A 24550-nucleotide genomic window follows, 5' to 3' on the forward strand; every position below is an offset into this window, starting at 1 on the left:
CCTGGGCCGTGTGGCCCCCTATGAGGTTCCTTGCATAGCCCCTGCCCAGGACAGAGTGAAAGGATCTTCCCTGTGGCAGTGGAACCCTCAGCTGTGCAACCCTAGCAACCTGGGGGTCTCCCAGCTGCCAACACCCTCTACCCATGGCACCGGGACAGGGATGCGTAGGGGGTGGAAGCAGCCCTCTGCGGGTAGACACAAGGTGACAGCTCATCCTGAGGGCCCTGAGAGCCGCACAAGTGCTCCTGACTGTGCCCATGTCACAGACAGGGAGACCAAGGCACAAAGATGTGAGAAGAGGTATGGAAATCCTCCCCCCCAGCTGCTCCTCACCCTGGTCTCCCTCCAGACAGGCAGGCGGTGGCCTCCAGGGGAGTCCCAGCCCCACGGGGCCAGGAGGGTGCTGTAAGCGCCCCCTGGAAGACTCCCCTTCCAGGAGCCATCAATGAGGCGCTGCCCCAGGCCTGTTCCTCCGGCGCTCCGGGACCCCCCGAGTCAGGCCCTGCTGCCTTCACACTTGCACGTCCTGTCTGCTTCCTGCCTCCATGTCAGGAAAGGGGACACTGCCTGGCACGAGGGTGCCCAGGGTCTGGCTTGAGCTCAGTTCCCATTCTCACCAGAGAGCGGATGCAGGGAGGAGGCACTGATGGCCAGGGGACAGGAAGGGCAGAGCCTGACAGAGAGACACACAGCCACCGCCCTGAGCTCCGGGCCACAGCCCCACAGGAGCCAGGGGTCGCTCCGCAGACAGACACCATGCACCCAGCAGGGCTCTTCGGGTGGTGGAGGTGAACAGGGTCCTTGGGGGAGGGTGTGGGCTGAGGAAGGACCCCAGCAGCATCCGAGCAGGGCGGCCACACTGCAAAGCCATCCCATGCCCAGGCCCAACCCCCCTTGGGCTCCAGGGAGGCCTGTGACCAGGCCAAGCTGGATAGCCAGCCCAGCGCCCTAGTGACGGCATCTGAGCACCTGGATCCCACAGTGCCTGAAGCTCCAGTTTGGGGCTTTTCAGACCAACCTCCAGCCACATCAGCTGAGGCAGGTGTGATCACCAGGTTCTAGGGCCTAGAGAGGAGGCCAAATGGGGCCATGTGGGTGAAGCTGGGGTTCAGGAAGTCATCAAAGAGAGAAGACACCAGTGAGGCCCAGAGAGGCCTGGAGTGTGGTCATGGGAGCTGGCGTCACATCTGGCTCTCAGCAAGCTCCCTGCCATGGGCACAGGTGCCCGTTGGGGGCTGGGAGGGCCTGTTCATGGCCCAAGCCAGGGTAGGGTGTGGTCCTGGGCACTAACCCTTCATGGGCTCTGAGCTGGAAGGATGGGGTGCCCGGGCCAGGAAGGCAGTGCCTTTGATCACAGCCCCATATCGTGAGCGAGGGCATCCCAGCCTGTTGTGTGACAGACAAGACGCCGACAACCAGTGCCTCAGTCTCCCCAGCTGCAAAATGGGGAGGATAAAGTGCATGACTTCGGGGGTCATGACGGTTGAGTGACTGCCCTGGGTCTGGCTAAGTCCTGCCTCTGTCCCCACAGTTCCCCTGGGCCCCAATATCTCAGCCTGCCCTCCTCAGCCTCAGTTTCCCCTCTGGGAGCAGCTATGCCAAAGGTGGAGGCACCAGGCAGGGTGGGACCCAGGTGTGAAGGCAGAGTGGCCTCCCTTGGCGGTCAGACCAAGGCCAGAAAGACAGATGGACAGAGGAGGGAGCAGCCATACTGGCCCTCTCTGAGGCACTGGGCCCCTCACGAGTCCCCTCAGCTCCCTGCACCCGTCTGGCCTGGCACCCACCCTGGGGTGCACACAGAGCCCCTTGAGCCCTCTGAGCCCCTGGGGACACCCAGCCTCCCTTCCCTGCGCCTACAGTGTGCTTGACCCCTCCCCAAGCCCCGGCCCCTGGGAAGACAGCCTGCTCCAGCCACCCCATCCTGTCTCTGGGCAGCAGCTGCAGGACCAGAGTGCCAGCTGTCGCCGCCTGTCACCGCCCCCTGCCCCTCTGCCTGTGCCTGGGCATGACCTACCCTCCGTTCCAGGGGGCTCGCCACGCAGCCCGCACAGCATGCTGCTGGTCCTTGTGGCCCACCTCGGCCTGCAGTGTCGCTGTCCCTGTCCCCAGGGAGGGGCTAGGGGAGGGACAGAGCTCCCAGGCGGCGGCTCTCTGCTTAAAGGGGACTCGCCGTCCTCAGTACTTGGGACGGGAGTGTGGATGCCCAGTGCGGATGTGCAGTGTGGGCAGGCAGTGCGGACGGCTCCTGCAGGCGCTTGCCTGGCCCTGGGACATCAGAAAGGGGTATGAGCGTCATCCGAACGTGGTAACTTAGGGCGGCGCAGGATCCAGGGCAAAGCATAGTGGTGCCTGGGACAAGCCAGCCTGGCCCCTCCCCAGGTCCCACTGGCCCCCCTAGGAGCTCCCCCAGGACCAGTTTCTCCTGTGAGCTGGCCCAGGCAGGGTGCTGGCAGCCTCTGCACCAGTGTCCACCAGCTTTTGGTGAAGATCAAGGGTGCTAGCCTTTGCGCCTGACAGGCAAGGGCAGCTGGTCCCCTCCAGCCACAGCTGGCAGCTGCCCCTCTGCTCAGCCGGCCACAGCCCTGACCACTGATCCCAGGGACACGCGGGTCTCCTCTAACCCCTTGCCCCCTCCTCATCTGTCCCCACCCACCAGCCAAGGGCCAGGAGTCACTCAGGTGCCTGCGGAGACGGCAGTGACGGTGACGCCAGGACTTGCAGGGACAGTATCAAGCCATGCAATAGCCCAGTGTACCCCTGGCTGCAGCACAGGTGCAGGGGACCCAGGCCATGGGAGGCGGGGGGCACCGGCAGGGGTATGTGCTGCCCAGCACCGGGGCAAGAGGCTTCGGGTCCGCTCAGAAGCCCGGGACCCACGTGCTGGAGTCTTCTCTCGGGCCGGGGAGGTGCTGGGCTCAGCTGGGGTGCACGGAGCCACCACCTCTGTCCTGGCAAACGGGAAGCTGAGTCTGGCCCCAGGATTCGCCTGAAATTTACCTTTGCAGGCGCGGAGCCAGGGAAAGGTCACGGAGGATTATGGGCTTTGTGTGGCAGTTCCGGATCTGCCAATTCCCAATACCTGGCTGCTCACTTCCATCTAATTTCACCCACACTGTGGTTTTGGAATGAGACAAGATCTACATCCGAGACTCCACGCGAAGAGGCTAAGCGGCCTGCCCTGCCCGGGGCTGCTCACCTGGGGGCTTTGGGTGCAGAGGGGTGGGGACGCTCCGTCCTGGCTCCCTGGGGAGCAGCTCTAGAGCCTGACATGCTGAAGGGCAGGAAGGAGCAGGGGGCGGGGAGGCCACAGCAGGGGGTGCAGCTCCACACAGAGGCCCACAGAGGCAGGACGGGCAGGACCGAGACGGGCCAGGCAGGGATGCCAGACAAGCACAGCCCCAGGACCAGCATTAGTGGCACCTGTGGGTGGTGCAGATTCAAGTTGGGCATGGTGGTGACTCCTATGACTCCAACTAGTCTCTGGAGGCTGAGGCAGGACAATCTCAAGCCTCCCCAGAGTTCCCAGGTTGGAGAATTAGTGCCGCCTTCTTCCTGCATGTACTGCCTGTCTCCGGCATCTATTGGGTGCCAGCCAAGTCTCACCAAGCCAGGTGGGTCCCGCTGCCACCATCCAGGGCTTGGCTGGTCATGTAGGGACCACTACAGTGCTGGTGGCAGGCTGCTCCCATAAGGATGAGCAGAACACTGAGGACAACACGGGGTGAGGGTGGCCATGGCCCTGCTCCAGCTCCCTTACCCGCACGAACATGTAGTTTTGGTTTTCTTTTTTTTAGGTCTTTTTGAGACAGGGTCTCGATATGCAGTTCAGGTTGGCCTTGAGCTCACTTTGTAGCCTAGACTTGTCTTGAATTCACAATGATCCTCCTGCCTCAGCCTCCGAGTTGCTTTTATTTCTGAGACAAGATCTCACTATGTAGCCCAGGGGGCCTGGAACTCACCATCCTCCTGCCTTAACCTCCTGAGCGCTGGGATTATCACAGACCTGTGCTGCCACACCTGGCTATCAGAGAATGTTTACCAAGCACCCAGTACCTGTGGAAACTCAGCTGTGCAGAGGGGCAGCAGGCACCCAGCAGACAGACCTGTGATCTAGTGCACAGGAGAGCTGGCAGAGGTTCCCAGGGGACGTGCACCAGACAAAGTGTCTGAGCGGTGGAGGGAGAACAGGACAGCACAGGGCCAGGGACTTGGGGAAGAGATAGGCCAGGTCCTCAGAAGCAGGAGGCCTGAAATCCAGGTCCCTTCCAGCTCTGTGCCTCAGTTTCCTCCAAGCTGACCATGAGAGTCCTGTGAGGGCTGTGGGCAAACTGACCACAACTTGGTAGGATTCCAACATGTCCTGAGGTGTCCTTTTGATCAAAGGGGTCCCCAAAGTGTCAAAGGCAGTGCTTATATGTCTCTGTCCCTTCCTGGCACCCAAGTCCCGGCCCTCGACCTCAGATGTGTATGGAGCTCGGAGCACTGCGGAGGCACAGAACCTGAAGGGAAGTCCAGAGGGAGGTCATAGGCACATCTGGGGCACAGGAGAGGAGCAGGGCCAAGAGCAGAGGGACACATTGCCTCTCAGAGGCCTGAGTCCCAGCCTGGTCCCTGCTGGCCGGCAGCTGGGAGAAGCGGCTGCAGGCTCCCATGTGAGCAGCCTAGTGGGTCCGGGGAGGAGGCTGCACCTCTATCCCAGCCTGGACTGCAGCGGCCCTGAGGCCCCCAAGCCACTTGCAGGATGCCTGAACCTGGCCCAACATTGCCCGGGTCACATGGCTGCTGCCGTCTCTGGCGGCACATCTGCAGTGAGTCACCTGCGCCTCTGCCAGACACAGCGGGCAGGCGCAGCCGAGAGGCAGGGTGGCCCGAGAGTGAGTGGGAGGAAGGGGGGCCCCCGCCGAGGACCACAGCCAGACACAGAGGGAAAACCGAGGCCAGGAGGCACAGTGACCACTTGAGAGGGAGGGGGCCGCAGAGCCCCCGCAGACAGGCGAGGGGGGCAGGAGGATGCCACGTCGCTGGCCACCCGGCCACAGACACAGCCAGAGCCGGGCATGGGACCTGGGCAGGGGCGAGGACAGCACCCCAGGGTGCTGGAGCAGGGCTGGCTCTGTCCACCCACCTTGCCTGGCCTCGTGGCTCTGCAAAAGGGACTAGGGGAACAGCAAGGGGCCAGGCATGAAGCGGAGCAGGAGACACAGCCTCGACAACTCCACCAAGCCCCTGGGGAGGGGCCGAGGGCAGAGTGGCCAGGGAGCCCTACTCCGTCTCTCCTTTTTCCGGGGAAGGCCTTGGGGAGCCGCTTCCTCTGGGGCCTCAGTTTCCCCCAATGCCAGGGGGGAGAGTCAGCTGACCGGCCACACCCGCTCCAAGTGTACACAGCAGCCACTAGATCAGGGAGGGAAGAACCAGCCGGAGTTCTGCAGGCTGCCAGGATCAAGCCACTGGCGCGAGTTGCGGAGGGGAGCGGGGACAGGTCCCTGGGTCCCTGGGTCCCTGGCCCAGGACACTGTGGCATGGGAGGATGGGCTGGGGGTGGGGCCCATGTGACCCTAAGTGTGGGGACAGGGTTGGGGTCCCGGAGTCCTCTTGGCCTGCAGATCAAATTGACACCGCCCTGCACTCAAAGCAGCCTCCGTTCTGGCCTCAGAGCTTCCTGTGAGTCCCAGCCCCACCGCACTCTCCTCTTCCAATGCCCGGCCCCGCCTCCCCCCCACACCCCCGTGCTGACTGCAGGTCTCTCTGGTCCTGCAGGGAGCGCTTCCAAGCTCCCAGGCATCGACACAAGCAGTTCTCCCTCTTCCTTCCCCAGTAAACCCCTACTTCTCCTTAGCGACTCCACCCTCACAGCTGCCCTGACCTCTCAAGCAGAGCCACTGCTTCCTTCTGTCAGCTCCAGCAGGACCCTCAAACTTCAAACCTCAATGCAGCCTGCGACCCTAAAAGCAATCATGAGGTGTGGACGGAACTTGGGGTCTCACCCAGGAAAGATTAACCATGTGGCGGGAGCCAGGGAAAGGGGTCCCAGGCATTGAAACGTTCATATTTTGAAAAAGAAGACAGGAAACACCTCATTGCACAGACTTGTAACTGCCGGGGTGCTGGGGGCCAGTGCATGCCCTGCCCAGGGGCCACAGACCCAGGAGGGCAGCCCGGGGCAGCTGCCTGCTCCCAGCGGGAACCGGCTAGCAAGGGTCTGCTGTGCTGCCTCGGGTAAGCGGCTTAAACTCTCTGTGCCTTGATTTCCTCCTACACCATCAGGATAGGGCAGGGCGACCTCCCGTGTGCAGCAGTACAACGTTAACACCCAAGCCTGCTCCTGCCAGTCGGGGTTATTCTTAGTTCACAGCCTGCAGCACAGAGCTTGCAAATCCACCCTGCCCCTCACCTGCCCGGGTAGGCAGTAGGCACTGCGAGGCCTGGGGTCCCCGGCTGGGGGCCCAGCACCTTCCCCCAGGCCGCCCAGGCCCCTGCAGGGATGCTAATGGAGCGACACCAGAGGGACAGAGACCAGGAAAGGAGCCCAGGAGAACAAGGACAGGCGGTGAGGACAGAGAGGACAGGACAGGAACCGAGCGAGAGCGGGAAAGAGGCAGAGAGGTAGCAGCCCAGACAAAGAGACCGAGGGACAGGGACAGGGACAGGGGCACAGCACAGCACGGGTCAGGGGACCCTGACCCAAATCTGGGACTTCTTCGCCAGCTCCCGCCCATCACTGTACCTTTGGGCCTCCGCCTGGCCACGCCCAGCCTCCACTTGAGCGACACCGCCAGCATCGTCCTGCTGCCTGCGGGTCGGGCAGGTCGGGCAGAAGGGGTCTCCGCAGCCTCCGCAGTGGCACAGGAGCCCAGCTGCCGCACCGAAGCCCCGCACCGCCTCCCTCCTCCATCCCCCCCGCCCTCCCGGGTTGCTAAAATAGACCGTCCTCCCTCCGGAGCTGAGCGGAGCCGCGTCTGCCATCTCTGCCCTCCTCCCACTCCATGCAGCCTTGGCTGTGAGGGCCAGTGGGCCCCAAGTCCTCTTCCCCAGAAAGCACTCACCACACCCGCTGCTGTGACCCACACCGCCTGCCCTCCTGGGCGCAGCCCCTTCCCGCCACCTGGGATGGACTGTCTGCAGCCACCTGCCTGTATCCAGGAAGGGCCCACACAGCACTACCCCGCGCGGGCTGATTCCTGTGCCCGCACCCAGGGCGGGGAAGTACACCGGTCACGGCAGACGCGGGTCCCAGTTTTAGTGAGAATGGAAATTTAAACAAAAGCGCACGTTGGAGGACAGGCTTTGATTAGGGGGAGAGAAGCTGGGGTGGGGGGCCAGCCTGAGGGGCTGGAGGGGGCTCTGACAAAGAAGATTGTGCAAACAAAACCACTTCCTGGAGCGCTGGGGTGGGCGTGGATCTCCGGATTTCCATAACTCAGACGGACTCCTCCTGACCGGGGTGTCGCAGTCACTGCTGCTCTGCCGAAGTCCGAGGTGACTGGGTTCCCTGCAACGGTGACTCCTCTGGGCATGGGTGACTGTGATCCTGAGGGGCCACAAGCCCAAGCTGCCCTGCACTCTGTGGGAGGAGGGACCGGCGTTTACCAAGCAAAAGGCAGGCGTGGCTCCACCTCTGGTCACCCTTTGGGTGTCTGCAGCCCAGGTGGGGGCCATAGGTTTAGCAGAAGCCACTCTAAGTCCCTGGCTGCACAGAAAAAAACACAAGCTGCGGTCTTCATGGTCTCAGCTTGTGGCCAAGACTGCGAGTGTCCTGTGGTCCCTAACGGCATCATCACAGGGCAGCAGAGGAGTGTCCCAGGACAGGGCCAGCCCACCACGCTGTGCCGCCTCAGCCACCTAAGAGGCACGAGAGGAGTCGGAGCCTGGTGGGATCAGACAGTGAATGCTTGGGGCCAAAGGCGACGCATGGGCTGAGGTCCGTGCCTCTCGGACCACAAACTAAGCCAAGAGGTGTTTATTCCTGAACACGCTCAGTGACCATGCCACGATATACAAGTTATACCACTGCCATTTCGGAATCCTGGCCCCAGTGACCACAGGTGACAGAGGCCCTGGCTACTGTCACGTTTCATACATCGCTGGGACTGTCCTCTTGCCCCCGAGGTCAGGCTACAGGACGACGACAGGGTCTGCTGCCCTGTGTCCCAGCTGACAGCCCCACGCCAGGCCTCAGACAGAGACACCAGTGTGGCCTGAGCCACTGGAACCTCTTCACGCCCGGCCTCCATGCCAGCCCCCTTTTATGGCCTAGGGGGGCTGAGAGGACCACATGTGTGCTTGACAAAAGCTCAGTGAACTCACCTGGCACCCAGCAGCCCCTCTCCGACCTCCTGAGCTCTTTGCCCCTGGGAAGACTGAGACAGGACCCCCGGCCCCTGCACCCCCAGCCTTTCTTCCATACCCCTGTGGCAGGTGATACATGCATCTGACACACACCTGAAGTTAGGTTGCGAGAGACCCAGGGCGAGGCGATCTGAGGGAAGTGGAGGCCTCCTGCCTCAGCCTCCTGCCAGCCTCCTTCCTCCCAGCCTTGCCGCTGTTTTTGCCAACCACAGACTCTGCTAGGAAGCAGAGGCTCTTGGGGCCACCAGGGATGCTGGGGAGAGACACGAAGGCTCCCAGCTCCTCGTGGGGACAAAGGACATAGGACTGAGGGCAGAAGAGAGGCCACAACCTCCCACCACACAGCAGTACGGGAGATACACCTGGGTTCAAGCCCAGCTCCCTCCCCACTGGGCCTTGGTTTTCCTGCCGGGCTGTGCGGGTGACAGCTGCACAGGGCCCTGAGTCAGGGCTACACACACTGGGTGCTCAGTCCTGACAGGCAATGGCTCTGTGCTAGGACTGCTCGGCAGGGGTTGGGCCCCAAGCCTGGGAATGGGCATTGAGCCAGGAAAATGGGGGCTCTGTAGCCCTTCATGAATTCCTCTCTAACCCTCAGCACCCCAGGGAGGCCCTGAAGCCCCCACCTGACCAATGAAGAAAATGAGGCTCAAAGGCGAGATACCCCGGGACCACAGCTCCATGAGGCTGAGTCGGTCTGAGGTCCCAGCTGGGGGTGGTCTGTGGGGCGGAGTCTGCCGCCGGGTCCGCGAGGACGGGCTGCCCCCAGCTCCTGCCCATTTGTGGGGACAGTCAGTCATGCTGCAAGGACTAGGACGCAGACGCTTGACCCCATGCTTGTTTGCAGTGGCAGAGGACGGTGCTGCCCGAGTAAAGCTCTGTATGCAGATGGGCCCGCAGGCACTCTGCTCCCTGTTGCAGCCCAGCCTCTCCAGATCCGAAGCTCTGCTCCGCAGCCTCAGCCCGCCGCCTGGGAGCCTCATCCCCTGCTCCAGAGCCGCCCTGCAGTAAGTGGCCAGGGCCTGGCCTGCGCCACGCCGAGTGCCCCCGGGTCCGCAGGACCGCGCCGGAGGCTACGGGGCGAGGGGCTCTGCCGGGGAGCAGAGGCTTGGACTGAGCCTGGAGCTCACCATGGCACTGACAGTGCAGGGGAAAGTCAACCCAACAGGGGGCGATCGCGCAGCAGCCCTGGAACCCATTACAGCGTCCTCACTCCTGTGGTCCGGGGCCCGGAGAGGGCCCTCCTGTCACCCAAGGCCACACAGCCATAGAGGTGGCCAGGCCGGGACTCAAACACAGGACTGAGCACCCTCAGAAGCATTCACAGGGGCCAGAAAATGGGGCGAGGGAAACCCAGGAGGGGGGCAGGAACCTGTGCCGCACTGCTGTGCCCCTACCTGCACCCTGCCTCCCTCCCTCCTGGGCCTCGGTGACATTTCTGCCTGCTGCTCGCCCTGCCCTGGGACCTAAAGGAGACTCTGCAGGGGCAGGAAGGGCCGGGTGCCTCCTGCTCTGTGCCATCCAGGCAGGCAGAAGTGCTCACCTCGAGGGAACGGAACCAGGCGACACAACCCATGTTCAGGAGAGGGGTGAGTGACAGGGGGCCACAAAGAAGCCACAGCCGCCCCCTGGCAAAGCAGTAACCCAGTGCGAGAGGGGTAGCAGGGCACAGTGAGCTGTTTCTCCAAACCCAGGTTGTTTGCCCCAAAGGAGCCCGGCCAATGGTGACCTCTGCCGGAAGGAGAGCGGGGAGCACGGCCAGCCCTGCGCTCCAGATCTGGGCTGGCTGAGCTGCAAGAGGAGAGCGACCAAGAATCTGCAGAGCTCCCCTAGTGGTAAAGGGCTCAGGAGAGAACCCGGCGGCCCCTCGGACCTCTCAGGCCCGCTCGCTCTCCATCAACACAAAGGAGGTGACTGCCGCACTCGCGGGGAAGTGACGGGGCTTGGAGCCCCAGGGGCCATGCTGAGGGAAGAGGGGCTGGCACAGACCCCACTCAGCGGCCCAGGGTGACACTCAGAGCTCGAGGAGAACAGAAGCCTGGACACCCGAGTGATGGCCCAAGGCAGACCCAGCTTCAAATCCCAGGGAAGGGACAAGAGTTGGGGACAGAGGAACACATCAGTGACCCCCGGGCAGACGCAGCTGTGTCACAGGTGATCATCAGAGCGGGGGCAAGGGGAACAGACCACTGCCGAGGACAGAGAACAAAGGCGTGTGAGTCGGGGAGCATGGTGGGTGGGCCCCGGACCCTGTGAGTGACTTAGGGATCCGTGGTTTGCTAGGAGGGGCTGGCACTGCCACTGTAACCAACACAGGTGCTGAGGGCAGTGGAAGAGAAATCAAAATGTACGCCCCAGGAGGACTGGGCAGGGGCCTGGGGGCTCGGGCAGCACAGGCTGGAGATGGTGGGAGAGGCAGGGAGGTCGCGGCCTCCTGAGGATGCGGTGTGACCTGTGACCTAAGGCTGTGCCCCGGCCGAAGGATAGGAGGAGGCCCTGGGCACGGCGCGGATGGTGACGGTGCTGGGCAGGGAACGGGAGCCATGGGCTGTGCATGGCACTGCGCAGAGAGCTGCACCTCTCTGGGTTAGGAGCTGGTGCTCTGGGGTCCAGCAGGTTGTGCCTCAGTTTTCCGTTGATGCTACGAAGTACTGACTGAGGACTCCATGCCGCAGTCTGGTCCTAACCTGCAGAGCCGTGGCCAGGTGGTGGCACCCTCGGGAGACGGGGCCGGGGAGGTCTCAAGCCCCCCCCCTGTTGTACCCTGGTAGGGGACAGTGGGACATTGGCCCTGTCCCTCTCTGCTTCCTAAGGCCATGAGGTCCGGTGCACTGTCTGCTGCTTGCGGGACCACAGCCTCGGGTCTGCCGGACACTGCCTCCCTCCTGTCTGTCACTGCCTCTGGTATCTGTCACAGGACAGAAGGAAGGGTGACAGATGGCTGGGATGGCCCCCAGGGCACCTGTGGGTACAGGGAAGGGGGGTGTCCAGCACGCCGGCAGGGGACTGCTTTTCTGGAAGCAGAACTCAGCACTCAGTGGGCCTCGAGCCTCACCCGGTCACAGGGGCAGCCCAACTGTGTGTCACAGTCCCCCGAACTGAAGCGGGAATGCTGCCACCGAGCGGCCTCACAGAGCACCAGGAGGCCCCTGCCTTCTGGCCTCCCAGTCCCTGGGGGCGGCCAGGCAGGGAGCAGACGGGCTGGCCACCTGAGGAAAGCCACACCACGCCACAGGTGCTCCTGGCATGTGGGCTCTCAGGGCCGCCGCCAGGGAACAGGTGATGCTGCCAGGGTCCCTGCCCTGCCTCCAGGGTAGCAGCTGGGGGACAGCCAGAGGCCCCGCCATGCCACCCCTAGTGCGCCTTCATCTGTGCGGGGCCCCTGAGGCCGCCCACGGGAACGCACTCTCAGGCAGGAGCCCCGTCGAGTCCACTTAACCCACTGGCTCATCCTCTACAGAGCACAGTTCAGAGCCTCCCCGGTTCCCACCCTCTCCGCTTCCCGAGGTCGGTTTCCTGGGAAAGATCAGGTCTTTCCTAAATGAAACTGGCAATGAAAATCCGAGCCATCAGTCACACGCCGATTGCGGATGACTTCTCCGTGGCGATTTCCCGGACGGCCAGGGTTTCTGTCAACTCCAGTTCTCTCAGGGCGCGTTCTGCACAGCTTGACGTTGGTGCGGAGATCCGACCTCGTGGTTGATGTTTAGATCAATGGCTGTTTTTACCGCGCCCGTTATGGCCGATGTCAGTTTTATTTTGTGCTGATTCCCCTGCCGGTGGAGCTCACGATGGATTGGCTCAGAGACAAACGGGCCATGTTTATTTCTCAGGAAATCCAGGAGAAATTGAAAGAGAAAGAGAAAGGGAGGCTGAGGACAAGGAGACGGAAACCAGTCTGCGAGCAGCAGAGGTGAGAGGAAGACAGGAGGACAGATGTTCAGAGACAGGGGCGTGCTGTGCTTTGACCCTCAGACTCCTGCTGGGCTTGGTCCTGGTGCAGCTGGACTGAGAGGCCGGTGAGGCCGGTGGCAGGTGCTGGTCACGCGGCAGGGACACTGCGGGGGACAAGGTTCCCGAGAGAGCAGGTGCTGTAAAGAGCCTGCCCAGCCTTCCGGGCTCGCTAGCTCACCTGTGACTCTGCCCATCCCGCCACGCTGACACCGCCGCCCCAGGCCCTCATGAGAGCTGAGCAGAAGCTCTGGGCGCCCCAGAGCCAGACACCAATGCATCCTTCTCCGCCACAGGTAACCCAGCCTTGGGGAAAGCAGATGAAGGCGGCCGCCCCCATCCTCAGGGCCCTGAGGCTGAAGTCCACAGGGAAGAGCGTGGCCAGGGTCAGGCCACCATCTGCACCTCGGCTGAGAGGGTAGCAGGGGTTCACGCTGCTTCTGGTGGATGAGTCCCTCTGCTCCCTGGACAGTTCACCTGCTGCAGTGCCCAGGTATTCAGAGAGCCTGAGCCTGAGTGTGTCTGGGTGGTGTTTGTGGATGTGGCTCCATTTCGGCCGGGGGACACAGAAAAGTGGCCATCCCTTCGGAACGCGGTGGGCCTTGCCCAAGCAATGGACGGCCTGAAGGCACCACAAGTCCCCAGAAGCAACTGCTTCCTGGAATGCGGGGCTGGAACCCACCAGGGCTTGCAACCTGCTCCGCAGCAGTGAGTCAGATGGACAGGCAGACAGACAGACAGGCAGGCAAGATCGTCTGCGATGCAGAGGTCCCGCACTGGACATTGCTTATTTCTGCCCCTGGCAACAAGGCCCCTACTCTGCTCCATGGTCAAGGGCTGACCTTGCTTCCAGGTCAGGCATAAGTCAGGTTTGCCAGTCAGTGCGGTCTCTTTCTCACTTGACACTGCTCCCGGGTGGGTGTGGGGCAGCATGGGTGGTGTGGCTTCTGTCTGGAGCATGGCAGAGGCTGTGAGGGTCAGAGGGGCATAGGGGCAGCAGGACCACAAGAGAAACAGGTGGTGAGGATGTGCACCACGGCTGCGTGTCCCCTCAGCGGCCATGCTGTGCCTCTGTCCCTGCCACCTGGCCCTCCTGCTCCGTGAGCACCTGCTCTGCAGTGGGTCACCTTCTTGTTGACTTACAGGAGCTCTTTATATACTGTGGATCCAGCCCTTTGTGGACTACGCAAACTAAACACAGCTGCAAGAGGGGAACGGAGCTGCCACAAGACGTGGTAGTATCAGGACGGCTTGAGGACGCATATAACACCACTCCTTGCCTGAAGGTGCACTGACCCTCACAGGGGTTACAGGGTCTAAGTGCCTCGAGGACAACAGGCAGCTGCAGAAGGAGGGCAGGGAAATGATGAGCTCTCCCACGTCACCTGCCTCAGGGCGCCGTCCTGACCCTGCTTCTTGTTTGCGTCACCCGTCATCGTGTGCGTGTCCGGCTGCGGACGTTGTGCATGGATGCCTCATCAGCTGACAGAAGCCCAGCGGGACCCAGGCCTGGTCACCTCAGCCACCACCGGGTCCCCGGGGCCCAAGGCAGGGCTGCTGCCCAGGAGCTGCTTGGTGAGCAATGCATGGGGCTGTGGCAGCCGTGTCAGGGCCCACGAGGAGCCTCACACCAGAGACTGAGCTCCGGAGGATGAGGGGTCCAGGACTGTGTGGCCTGCAGGGCCCCTCGCTGGGCTTCAACCCACTAGCATAGCCTCTTCTCTGCAGGGTGAGCAGAGGAGCAGTGGGGATCCCTGCATCCGCTCATGGCGGGCGTGCAGCAGAAACAGGGTTAACACAGGACCCCAGGCTCCACTGCCCCCAGACTCCATGCCTGAGGCCGCTCAGCCCTGCGCCTGCCTGGATCTGGCCTGCGCTACAAGGAAGATATTTTATTGATGTGTCATACATATTTATTAGGAAGCAGTAAATAGATTAGCTGCCTACCATCTGCAGCCGCAGCTCATGCCAGCGCCTCCTCTGCTGCTACCTACCAGGGGCCACAGCAGCAAAGCCACCGTAACTGTGGTCACTCGGAAGGTCCCATCCTCCTGGTCCCTATAGATGAAGATGCTGAGGCTCAGAGAGGTCAGCACATGTGCCTGTGGCCACACAGCAAGGGAGCGGGGAGCTGAGCCCCTGGGGCCCACAGGGCTCTGTACCCTCCATCCGGAGAACCAGAGGGGACCCCATACGACAATGGGGGACCCCATCCCCCGCCAGGGGGAACCCTGTGTACTAACAGGAGAAACCCCATGCCCCACGCCTCTCCTGTTCCTAGCCCTTCTCTCTCAGAGGGTGAATCAGAGGTGAAGGAGCAGGCACCATGGGGGTAGCGTGGAAAGTCAGATCCCCACTGAGCCACCACGAGGTTCCAGCCCCAGGAAGGCACCACACAGCCCAGTGCCACCCCAGGCTTCCAGGGAGATGAGTCACACCGGTTACCCCCTCAGCCTCGGTCTCCTCTTCTATGCAGCAGACACTGTGGAGGGAGGGGCTGCCCGGAAGAGGGTGGCACGGGAGCGGAGGCTCGTGAGACTCGTGAGTCATGAGACCTGGGGGACAGAAAGCTCAGGTGCCACAAAGCTTGGAGTCACACTACGTACAGAGTTCTAGGACCTTTGCCCAAACTGTTCCCTCTGTGGGACACTCTTCTTCCGGCGCAGCACCAAGGCTACCTCTCCCGGGAGGCCCTCCCTGGTGGCGGCCCTGCCTCACCTGCCCTCTACCCCTGGATGCCACGTCCTTGCCCCTCCCCCGTTCCCACCACCTCCCTGGTCTGTGGTTACCAGGTTGCAGACTGCACAAAGAACAGGGAGTGAGCACCCAGCCAGGGAGAGGGACAGTGACACCAGCCTCCCCTCCCGGGTCCGCTCCCCCGCTCCCAGGTGTGTGTGAGTGCGGCCACCCCAGGGGGGATGTGGGGAGGCCACAGGGACAGGAAGACATGGCGAGGCGGGGCGCAGTGACACCCAAGAGCTCGAGGCTGAGAAGGGACAAGAGCAGAGACAGCGGCCACAGGATTCGTGGCCAAGGAGGCACAGGATGCATGGGCTTAGGGCCAGAGCATCACGGCTGCCCCCAAGCAGGAGCACAGTCTTCCTGGAGTCTCGCTTGCCAAAGCAAACCCTGCAAGGGAAGTAGCAGGCGTCCTGCTCGGGGAGTTTGTGGAGATGGGAACTCTGGGTGCTGCAGGGGGACAGGAACGATGTGCGGCTTCTTTCTTTTTCTCTGTCCCGGGACTGAGCTGCACCCCAGCCTGCACTCTTTGCTTAGGGACAACGGAGGCCAGAGCTGCATGTGCGTTAGCACCATGTGCATGGGGCACTGCGATGTCGCTGTTGATCAGCCTTGCTGTGCTCCATCATGGAAAGAGGTAAACGCCCAGCAAATATTGTGCAAGGGTTTGTAAACCGGAAACACGGGAAAGGGAGAATCTTGAAACCGGTCACAGGAAGGCAGAGCATCCAGACCCCAACCACTCCCAAGCTGGGCAAAGTCATCTCTTCCCTGAGCCCCTCTCCTTAGCAGACCGTGCCCCCACAGCACTGGCCTTCGAGAGAGGAGGTTGTGGCCCCCAGGCTGCCTGCATTGGGTCTTGGGCCTTGTGATGGGTCCCAGGCTATGCACAGGGTCACGGCTGGCAGCATGTGCCTGCTGTGTACTGTCTGTTCCTCTTCTCCTAAAGCCACCAGGATTTGACCAGGGAGCCCCTGCCCACCACGACCTGACCTGAAGCTGCCCCTTCCCAAGCCCCACCTCTAGCACCAGCGCCGGATAAGGTTCCCATCCTCTCTGCCAGTAGCCTAGGACCCCGGGGATGAGCTGTGTGAATGAGCAGCCAGTTATATAAACGGAGACTTAGGACTCCACACCAAAAGAGTTCCTGGCTCCAAACCCTACTAGCAACAACAGGTTTCCCCCAAGGAAACGGAGTTGGAACACACACTGGCCCAAACGGTTTGCCGTATCCACACCCCTTGCCATTGAAGGATCCTCTCCCTACAGAGGCAGTGCCTGCCCAGCTCATAGTAGGCACTTGTACATGTGTGCTGCCCAGTGCCCTCCGTGGCTGGCCCAGGCCCCTGTCTGCCCCACTCTGATTCACCCATGAGTTATCCATCTCTGTATCATGCTCATTATACGAAACCCCAGTGAGCTGGAAGATGATATCCATGGAGACTCTCTGTTTATTTTTATTTACTTATTTATTTTTTTGAGACAGGATCTCACTATGTAGTGCAAGCTGGCTTTGAACTCACTATGTATCCTAGACTGGCCTCGAACTCACAGTGATCCTCCTGCCTCAGCCTCCTGAGTGCTGGGTTTACAGGTGTGCAGGCCACACCTGGCTCTCCCCATTTTTCTGTCCTCTCCTCTGATCCGCAGGGCAGGGCTCATCAATGTCTTGGGACCACCTTGTCCCTGAATGTGGTTAGGACACAGTCCGTGTGTTCAGAGGGACCTGGGCTCAGCCTGCTTCACACTCAGAACCAGACAGCGACAACCGGCAAACGGTCCAGCAGGGCCTGGATCCTGGGGTGTGTGAGGCCCAGGTCACTCCTGTCTGCATTCTGTTGCCCCCCCAGAACCCCAGAGCCCTGAGGGTAGGTCTTCTGTGCCACATTTGTGAGCCCTGCAGTCACCAGAGAGAGGTGGCCTGGGGGAGGCGCCCATGCACCCCTGGGCCAGCCTCACGGTGACGCCCAGCACCCCCAGCTGCTACCCCCACCCCAGCAGCCAATCTTGCAGTCCAGTGCCGTGGGCCAGGAGGTGGCCAGTGTACCCCAGGCTCTGTGGGAGAATTCATTTCCCAGACCCCCCCACCCCGCCACGGGCAGAAAGGAACGCGCCCCTTCACTGTGTTGGTAAGTGCTCCTTGCAGGGTTCTCTCTGCAGGGATCTATCTCCCAGCCTCTGTGCCTGTGCTTGCCTGGTGGCCGCCTCTGCCATGTCCCTTTCTCAGAGACTGGGCCTTGGTGCCACCACCGACAAGGGATCCTGGACCAGGGAAAACCGCCCAAGTCTGAGTCCTTTGTAAAGTTTCATAAATCCTAAGCCGGCCCAGATTCGATCAGCCACAGCAGAGAGCAGAGTGGCACTGTCCCTTACGCCTGGAATGGAGCAGCAGGGCCTCCCTGTGTGGCTCCGTTAGAGAAACAGTTTGACTTCCTGTCTGTCATGCCACACCTCAGGACAAAGCAGAGTGCAGCAGCGGTGACGGGAAAACCAGGTTTGTGTTGAGCGACAGAGATAAGCGCTCACTCTGCTCTGGAGAAGAATTTTCCCGAAGGGTGTGCTGGACCAGCAGTGTCCGCCTCCACGAGAGAGGGGAGCGGCGGTAGGAGACACAGGCTGGAGAGAGATGGCTACCACCGGGCGTGAGTGCTTGTTTGTTTCGTGGTCCTGGGAGTGGAACTCCCTGCATCCCAGGCAAATGCTCTACCACTGAGCTGCACTCTGGTGCTTGTTATTTTGAGACAAAATCTCACTGAGTTGCCCAAGCTGACCTTAAACTTCTGATCTTCCAGCCATGGCTTCATGAGTAGCTGGGATTTCAGGTTGTGCCACCCTATCCAATCTCTTTGAGATTTTTGTTTGTTTGTTTATTTGGTGGTACTGTGGCTTGAACCCAAGGCCTTCCCAAATCTACATCCCCCAGTGCTCTTTAGTTTTTATTTTGAATCAGAGTCTCACTAAGTTACTAGGTTGCCCAGAGTGGGCAGGGATGTGCCATCCTCCTGCCCCAGCCTCCTTGAGTGCTGAGGTTACAGGTGGGCATCACCCCCCCATCCCCCGCTGAATCATGAGACCCCTCAGTTCTCACGAGTCCTCTTGGGATGGACAATTAGTTTATTCCTTTTTATTTTTCATTAACAATACAGGAGATACCCTCGCCCGTGCTGGTTTTTGTGTCTGTACTAGATATTTTTCAGAACAGATGCTCAGGAAGGAAATGGCGGGTCAAAGGTCAGGACATTCTAGACTGACAGCCAGGTTAAAGGTCAGGATGCTCCAGACGCTGTCCATTCCCCCCAGATGGTTCTAGTGCTGATGGGTCGGTCAGTCTCCCTGCCCCAGGTCTCCCCAGCAGTAGGTTCTGTGGACTTTAAAACTGCTTCTCCAAATTGGGATGCTGCTGCCCACCTTTCCCTACCTCAGGCAGGAAGGCTGTCTGTCTTTTACTCTCTTTGTGGCCATCCGTGTCCCTTCTTGTGTTACAGCTGGATAGGAATGTCCCCGGGGACCCCTCATTGAAGGCCTGACCCAGTAGTGTCCACAGTAGGGTTTGGAGGGGTCTGGACGCAAGGACACTGATCTTGTGCCTAGAGGGACCCACTGCTGAGTTCACGGTGTGGGTAGAAGGAGGGTCCCTGGAGGAAGTGAGGCCTGGGGGCCTGGGGGACTGGGGATCCAGGGGCTGTCTCAACCTAGCCACTCCTCTTTCCTTCTCCCCACCTCCCAAGCACGTGGGGAGCAGCTGGCTCCCCGACCCATCTACCATGCAGCTGGGTCTCATCTCGGCCCACGGCAGTGGGACCTGCAGCCACAGACCGCTCCTGGGAACAGGAGCCAGGGTGAGTGCTTCCTCCTCAAGCAGTTTTTGTCCATGTTCCGTCCCAGTGGTGCGGTGCTAACTTCCTGCGGGTCTGGGGCGGTGGCTGTCTGTGTGCCCCTCCCATCGGTCTGCAGCAAGTCCTTCAACACCCAGGACACAGTCCTTTATTGGTGACAGATGTCACTGTACTGTGCCTTCTGGTCTGCGGCTCCCCTTCAAACCTCGTGGTTGGTTTTCTCTGTCACACAAAACATTTGCTTTCTTTCTTGCCTGAACCCAGAGAGAAAAAGGTGCTCTCTGCTAACTCTGACTGTACCAGGGCCTGACCCTTAATCTTAATGCCTCTTAAACAACCTTGAGATGCGCATTGCTATTAAACCTGACTTTGGGGAGAGATCAAGGAGCAAGAGACAGCCTGCAATACTCTTCTTAAGCCCACATTGCTTAGAGTGGCAGGCAGGATTTAAATTCAGTGCTTTCCACTGATTCATAATAAACCTAAGCAAAAGTTTCTCGGTCTGGTTGCAGAGCAGCAGGACACATTCCCACATCCGGGCACCCAAGCTGATGGGACGCAGCCCTCCTGAAAGCTTTCCTGGGCTGGGTAAGAAGGGCCAGGTAGGGAGCACAGCAGAGTCTTCAAATGTGAAGTCAAGGCTGCCTGATCTTCCAGAGAAAGCCGTAAATCCATATTTTTTATGTGAAAATTTGCCCTCCCATTAAAACTGATCAGCAACTCATTTTTCAGGCCACTTGCAGAGGCAAAGAAGACCTGTCACAAGCCAGGCTCAAGCCCTTCTGCAGAGCCCCATTCCTGTGACAATACGTGTCCTGGCAAGGGGCCGAGCACCCTGGGGTTGGTGTCCCACAGGAGTGCAACCCCGGGAGGAAAGGGGCCACATTTGGGCATGGAGCAGCTCATCCCAAGGTCCCTTGGAGGGGCCCCAGGAGGCCTCACTGCGTGTGCCCTTGGGAGAGTCACTTGCCCTCCCTGCCTCAGTTTCCTCCTCTGAAAAGCAAGATTAAGAATCCTACACCTTAGGGTGGTTGATCTTAAAGCACTTAGACTGGGTGAGGCTACAGCAACCCTTGGTGGCAATCAGCTACTGTATGGTTATGTCTGACCTCATTCCCCAATACCCCGATTCCTTAAGGGCTCCCCTCAAACTCTTCCCTCCCACTGTCTTCCTCTAGACCCACGCAGCACCGCCCCCCACCAGAGGAAAGAACAGCCCCGAGGAGCTCAGCAAGTAGCCATGGGGCTCACTGGAGACAGAGAAAGAGCCCAGAGATGAAAGTCGTACAAACAGGGGACAGAGAAGTGGGCTGGCTGGAAGGCTTGGGATGATATTTCCCTATTTTTTGAAGGAAAATACCCTGATGGGGACAACAAGGCAAGAAGCCAGAGAAGGTGCCTCCCTTCACTCACACTGGCACCCAGGACAGAGCCGCAGGAGTGGAGGGGGACGCCCTGGGCGGGAGGTGGCAGAAGCCGGGGAGGAGAGACCAGAACGCCACATCTTCTGCAGTCCTCAACCTGGATATTTCTAAATTTTATTTTCTAAGCCGACCTGGGCTGCTGCTGCGGAAAGCCAGCCACGGAGGAACCACTTTGATGGGCATTGTTTCCCTGCTGCCTTTCTAAGTAAAGCTAGAACTTGTGTCCTTTCACCCACAAAGTGAAAGAAAATCTGACCCTATTATCTTACAGGAGAGAGAAGCAGTGGGATCTGTGATCTACTCCGGACTCCCTGGCGGGTAGGGTGGAAGGACCTCCGTGGGAACTCACAGCGCCACCCCTAGATTTCTTTACATTTTTAGAGGTTCAGGAAGACATCTGGAATGGGCTCCATGTGGACAGTGCAGCTATTAAAGCTGAACAAAAGACCCTTTCCCTCAGCTGGCTGCTGCTTCCTGAATGTATCTGGCCCCGCTCCCTGATTTGAGGGACTGAGCAGATGTTTCCCAGGGGGAGCACAGGAGCCCCAGAGGCTGCTGTCTCAGCCACACACACACAAGCACACGCACGCACACGTAAGTACATACAGGCCCTGGGGCACGCACACTCATCGTCCTCTGGCTTTTGGCACGCCTGCCCGGGCCATTTGTAACCTCGGGCTGCGGTTCTGACGGAGAGAGGAGCAGCGCTGCGGAAAGCCAATCAAATCCTGCCCTCTGTCTTCCCGTTGTCTCCTTGGTAACCGGCACGGGGACACACCAGCAAGCCGGGTACCACAGGGATACACGCGCGCTCACACACTTGCACACACTCACCCTCCTAATCGGTCCCGTTCCAGAGACTTGCGCCGGTCAGCACCGCGGACAGCACCCACCGCTCCTGCCCTTCAGCCTGGGCCGCCTCTCCCTGGCTGTCCACACCATTACCACCCTGCTCTTCTTCCGGGGCACCCCAAACCCTCGGCCGCGCCCTGAGAAGGCTCCCATCACACAGTCCTCCTGTCCAAGGCCATCTTGCCTCTTGTGACCTGGACTCCCTCTGCACCCCACCCCACAGACCTCTGCAGACCCCAACTTCTCTTCCCTAGACTTCTCTTCCCTGGTTTCTCATTTCTAGACCAAATCCAACATCATCCTGACAGGCCTTCCCTGACCACTAGACACTGTGTGGAGAAGCCCTGCCAGCACTCCCCACCCACATGTGTGTGTGTCCACATTCCTTGTCTCCCCCTCTAGAAAGTAAACTCTTCCAACAGGGTCCTCAGCTCGTCCACATCTGAACCCTTCAGCAGCTGGCTGCGAGCCCAGGAAATATCTGTTGAATGCATGAAAAGTCCTCTCCCCTTGCTGCTCCTCATTCCGTCCTTCTGTTCAGATTGGACTCAGCGACTTCTGTGAGCGCCCCCTCAATGTCCCAGGAGTCCACTGCACAGCAGACAGGACAGGATGGGGGGCAGGCAGACTCTGCCTGGAACCAAGCTCCTCACCCAGGTGTCTGGGTGCCCCCTCCTCCAAGTAACCCTGCATAGGAATCACCCCTTCCAACCCTGTGTTCCCCAGCTCTGGGGCACCCTGAACTCTTGCTATTTGTGGGTCTGGGGGTAGGGTGAGCTAAAGGCTGGGGTTCATCTTTGTGCCACACATAGACACCAGCCAGATTCTGGAGTGAGGGGGACCTAGTGAAGCATGTGCTGCAGTGAGCAGAGGAATATTCCCACTGTCCACAGGAATATAAAGGCCAAGCCTCCCCAGAGCACAATCACATGGTCACTCACACCCGCCCAAAGCACTGTGAAACAAGACCCCCAGGGCCCCGGGTCCTGCAGCCCCAGGTGTCAGTCCTCAGGGGACATGGCCACTGCTCCAGGCGCTGGACACTGGAGTGGCACATGCTGGTGCAGGTATGTCTGTGGCAGCACACTGCTCAGCCCACTCCAGGGCAAGACCATCCAGGAGACCATCCTATTGAGGTCTTGGAATGTCACAGTGGAGAACCCCCCATGGGCCTCCGCAACCTGGGAACTGGCTTGGGCCTAAACCCCCCAAATCTGAATAAAGGGCCAGGGATTTAGCTCAGAGGCATAGCACCTGCCTGGCAAGCATGAGGTTATGAGTTCGATTCCTGGTACAACAAAACAAAACAAATCTGAAAAAAGTAGCTCCAACAATCAAGAGCAGGAAGAGAGTTGGGCTCAGTGAACATCCACTATATGCCAGCTGCCCAGGATCTCAGCACAGACCTGTAGGGCAGCCCTCCAGCTTCCCAGGGAAAGGGAATCTCAAAAGTTAAGGAGCTTGTCCAAAGCTACCCAGTGAGCACCGAGGGGCTGCTCACAGGAGCCTGCTGTCCAGCCACGCACCCCCCAGGCTAGGGTGCACCTGCACCCCATCTCAGAACCACTCCCACAAGACCCAGCCATGTGGGAAACCCTAGCCCAGGGAGCTGATTTCCCTGTGGCCCAGAGAAAGTGGAGGCTTTCTCTTTTAAACCAGTAATTTCCTGCCAGTGTGGGTGGATGGGCCAGCCCCCTCTGATTTAGTGCTGGGCTCAAGGATCAATCTCAACTCAAGGAAAATCTGAGCGCTTCCTGGAGCAAGATGTGGCTAGGGAGGGACAAAGCAATTGCAGCTGTCACAAGACCCTCTGCCTCATTCATGTCTCACATGGACCTCATATGGCCCTGTGTGCAGGTGCCCTGAACAGGTGGCCCATGTGCCCTCCCACCTCCTGCCTCCTGCACCCAGCACACAGACCTTGGCACATGGCCCTTGTACGCCATCACACTCATACACATGTGCGTGCACACACACACACACACATGCACGCACAAGGGTGCCCTCTGTTACACGGGCATCAAGGCCTCATTACTTCCTTCCTGAAGCCTCCCAGAAGGGAGCAGGGTGGCTGGTGCCGGAGCGTCTGGCTTCCTGGGGGCTCACACTCAGGTGGGGGCTGTGGCCCGGTGGGGCTCTGCAAGGTCCCCTCCATTCACCACTCCTGGGCAGCTCCCAGGTCTCTCCAGGCCCCCACCCAGCACCGTGGGAGCACCAAGCAGCCCCCGGGGGTGCAGGGGCTGCCCCTCGGCCTGCCAGGGTCCTGCACATCCTCAGGACAGGGGCCCTACTTAGCTCTGGGGGCAGCACCAGCCACTCCCCGTCCTCTCTCCACACGCTGGCTTGGGCTGGAAGTGGGTTCTTTCCCAAAGACCCGAGGCCAAGCCTCGGAGGGGCGGAGAGAACGAGAGTTTTGGGGTCATTCGGGTTCCAATTCCGTCCCAACTGTCCACCTGCAAGCTGTGTGACCTTGGAAAACAGGCTCAGCCTTTCTGAGCAGGTCCTCCTCCCAGGAGAGGAGAGGATGCCAGGCGCGGGGATGGGAAGGTTAAAGGCCGAAGCCGAGCTCTGGCCTGCCACCCTGATGGCCCACGGGTCGCCAGGGTGCAAGGACAGCGCGAAGCTCCCTGGTAGCACCAGCCAGGAGGATACAGGACAGTGACAGACAGGCAGGCGCTGCGGCAGGACCGGCGCGAGGCATGCGTGGGAAAGTTGGGCGCGGGTTCCCAGGGTCCAGCGCAGGCTGGGTGGGCGGCTTGCGGGTGCAGGGTGTGGGCGTCCCGGGGGTCCCCGAGTCTCCCGCACTCGGCCCCCACCCCCTCCCGCTGCACACGCCCCGGGGACCCTCAGGCTGTGCGTCCCCACCCCAGGGGACCCGCCCCCAGGAACCTCCCCCAGGAACCTCCCCCAGCCCGCAAGCCCCTGTCCTTCGTCCCTCGCCCCTACCTTCGTCCGGCAGCCGCTGCAGGCAGAACGCGAGGTTGCGCCGCCAGCCCCGCATTCCCGGTCCCGGTCCCGGAGCACAGGGGATGGAGCCGGGCGCGGGGTGCAGGGGAGGAGGAGGGGGACGGGACCGGGGACGGGGACTGGACCGGGAGGGCCGGGGACTGGGACCGGCGGGGGACGGGCCAGGTCCGCCCACCGCCGCCAGCCCGCCGCGCGGAAGCAAGCGGTGAATGAGCGCGCGGACGCGGCTGCGGGAGCGCGGTGCGCGGCCGGCGTGGGAGGAGCGGGAGATGAATGGGCCGCAGAGGCAGGAGGGCCGCGGGGCTGACCCCCTCCCCGCGGCAGCAGGGCCGGGCGGAGGGAGCCCGCACCCCAAGGCGGAGTGTTGGGTAGCTGCCGGAAGAGGGAGCCCCGCGTTTACGGCTGGAGGGGGGCCCTGGGGTGGGGCCCCAGAGC

At 60.9% G+C, this 24550-nt stretch overlaps 1 protein-coding gene across 7 annotated transcripts in view; it reads right to left on the minus strand.

The window, feature by feature from the left end:
* Grip2 (glutamate receptor interacting protein 2) overlaps positions 1 to 24290 on the minus strand; it is a 45028-nt gene extending 20738 nt beyond the window's left edge. For 3 of the 7 annotated variants that reach the window (XM_013515425.1, XM_013515426.1, XM_013515428.1), the window contains exon 1: positions 6725 to 6901. In XM_013515425.1, coding sequence (XP_013370879.1) covers positions 6725 to 6779 — 55 coding nt within the window. In that variant the 5' untranslated portion in view covers positions 6780 to 6901. Of the gene's footprint in view, positions 1 to 2014; positions 2266 to 6724; positions 6903 to 24094 lie in introns of those variants that run through there. The other 4 variants (XM_005387067.2, XM_013515424.1, XM_013515423.1 and 1 more) reach the window with 4 other exon arrangements.
* Between the last annotated feature and the right edge of the window lie 260 nt (positions 24291 to 24550).

Source organism: Chinchilla lanigera, unplaced genomic scaffold, assembly GCF_000276665.1.
Source record: "Chinchilla lanigera isolate Chin_1 unplaced genomic scaffold, ChiLan1.0 scaffold00028, whole genome shotgun sequence".
NCBI lineage: Eukaryota > Metazoa > Chordata > Mammalia > Rodentia > Chinchillidae > Chinchilla > Chinchilla lanigera.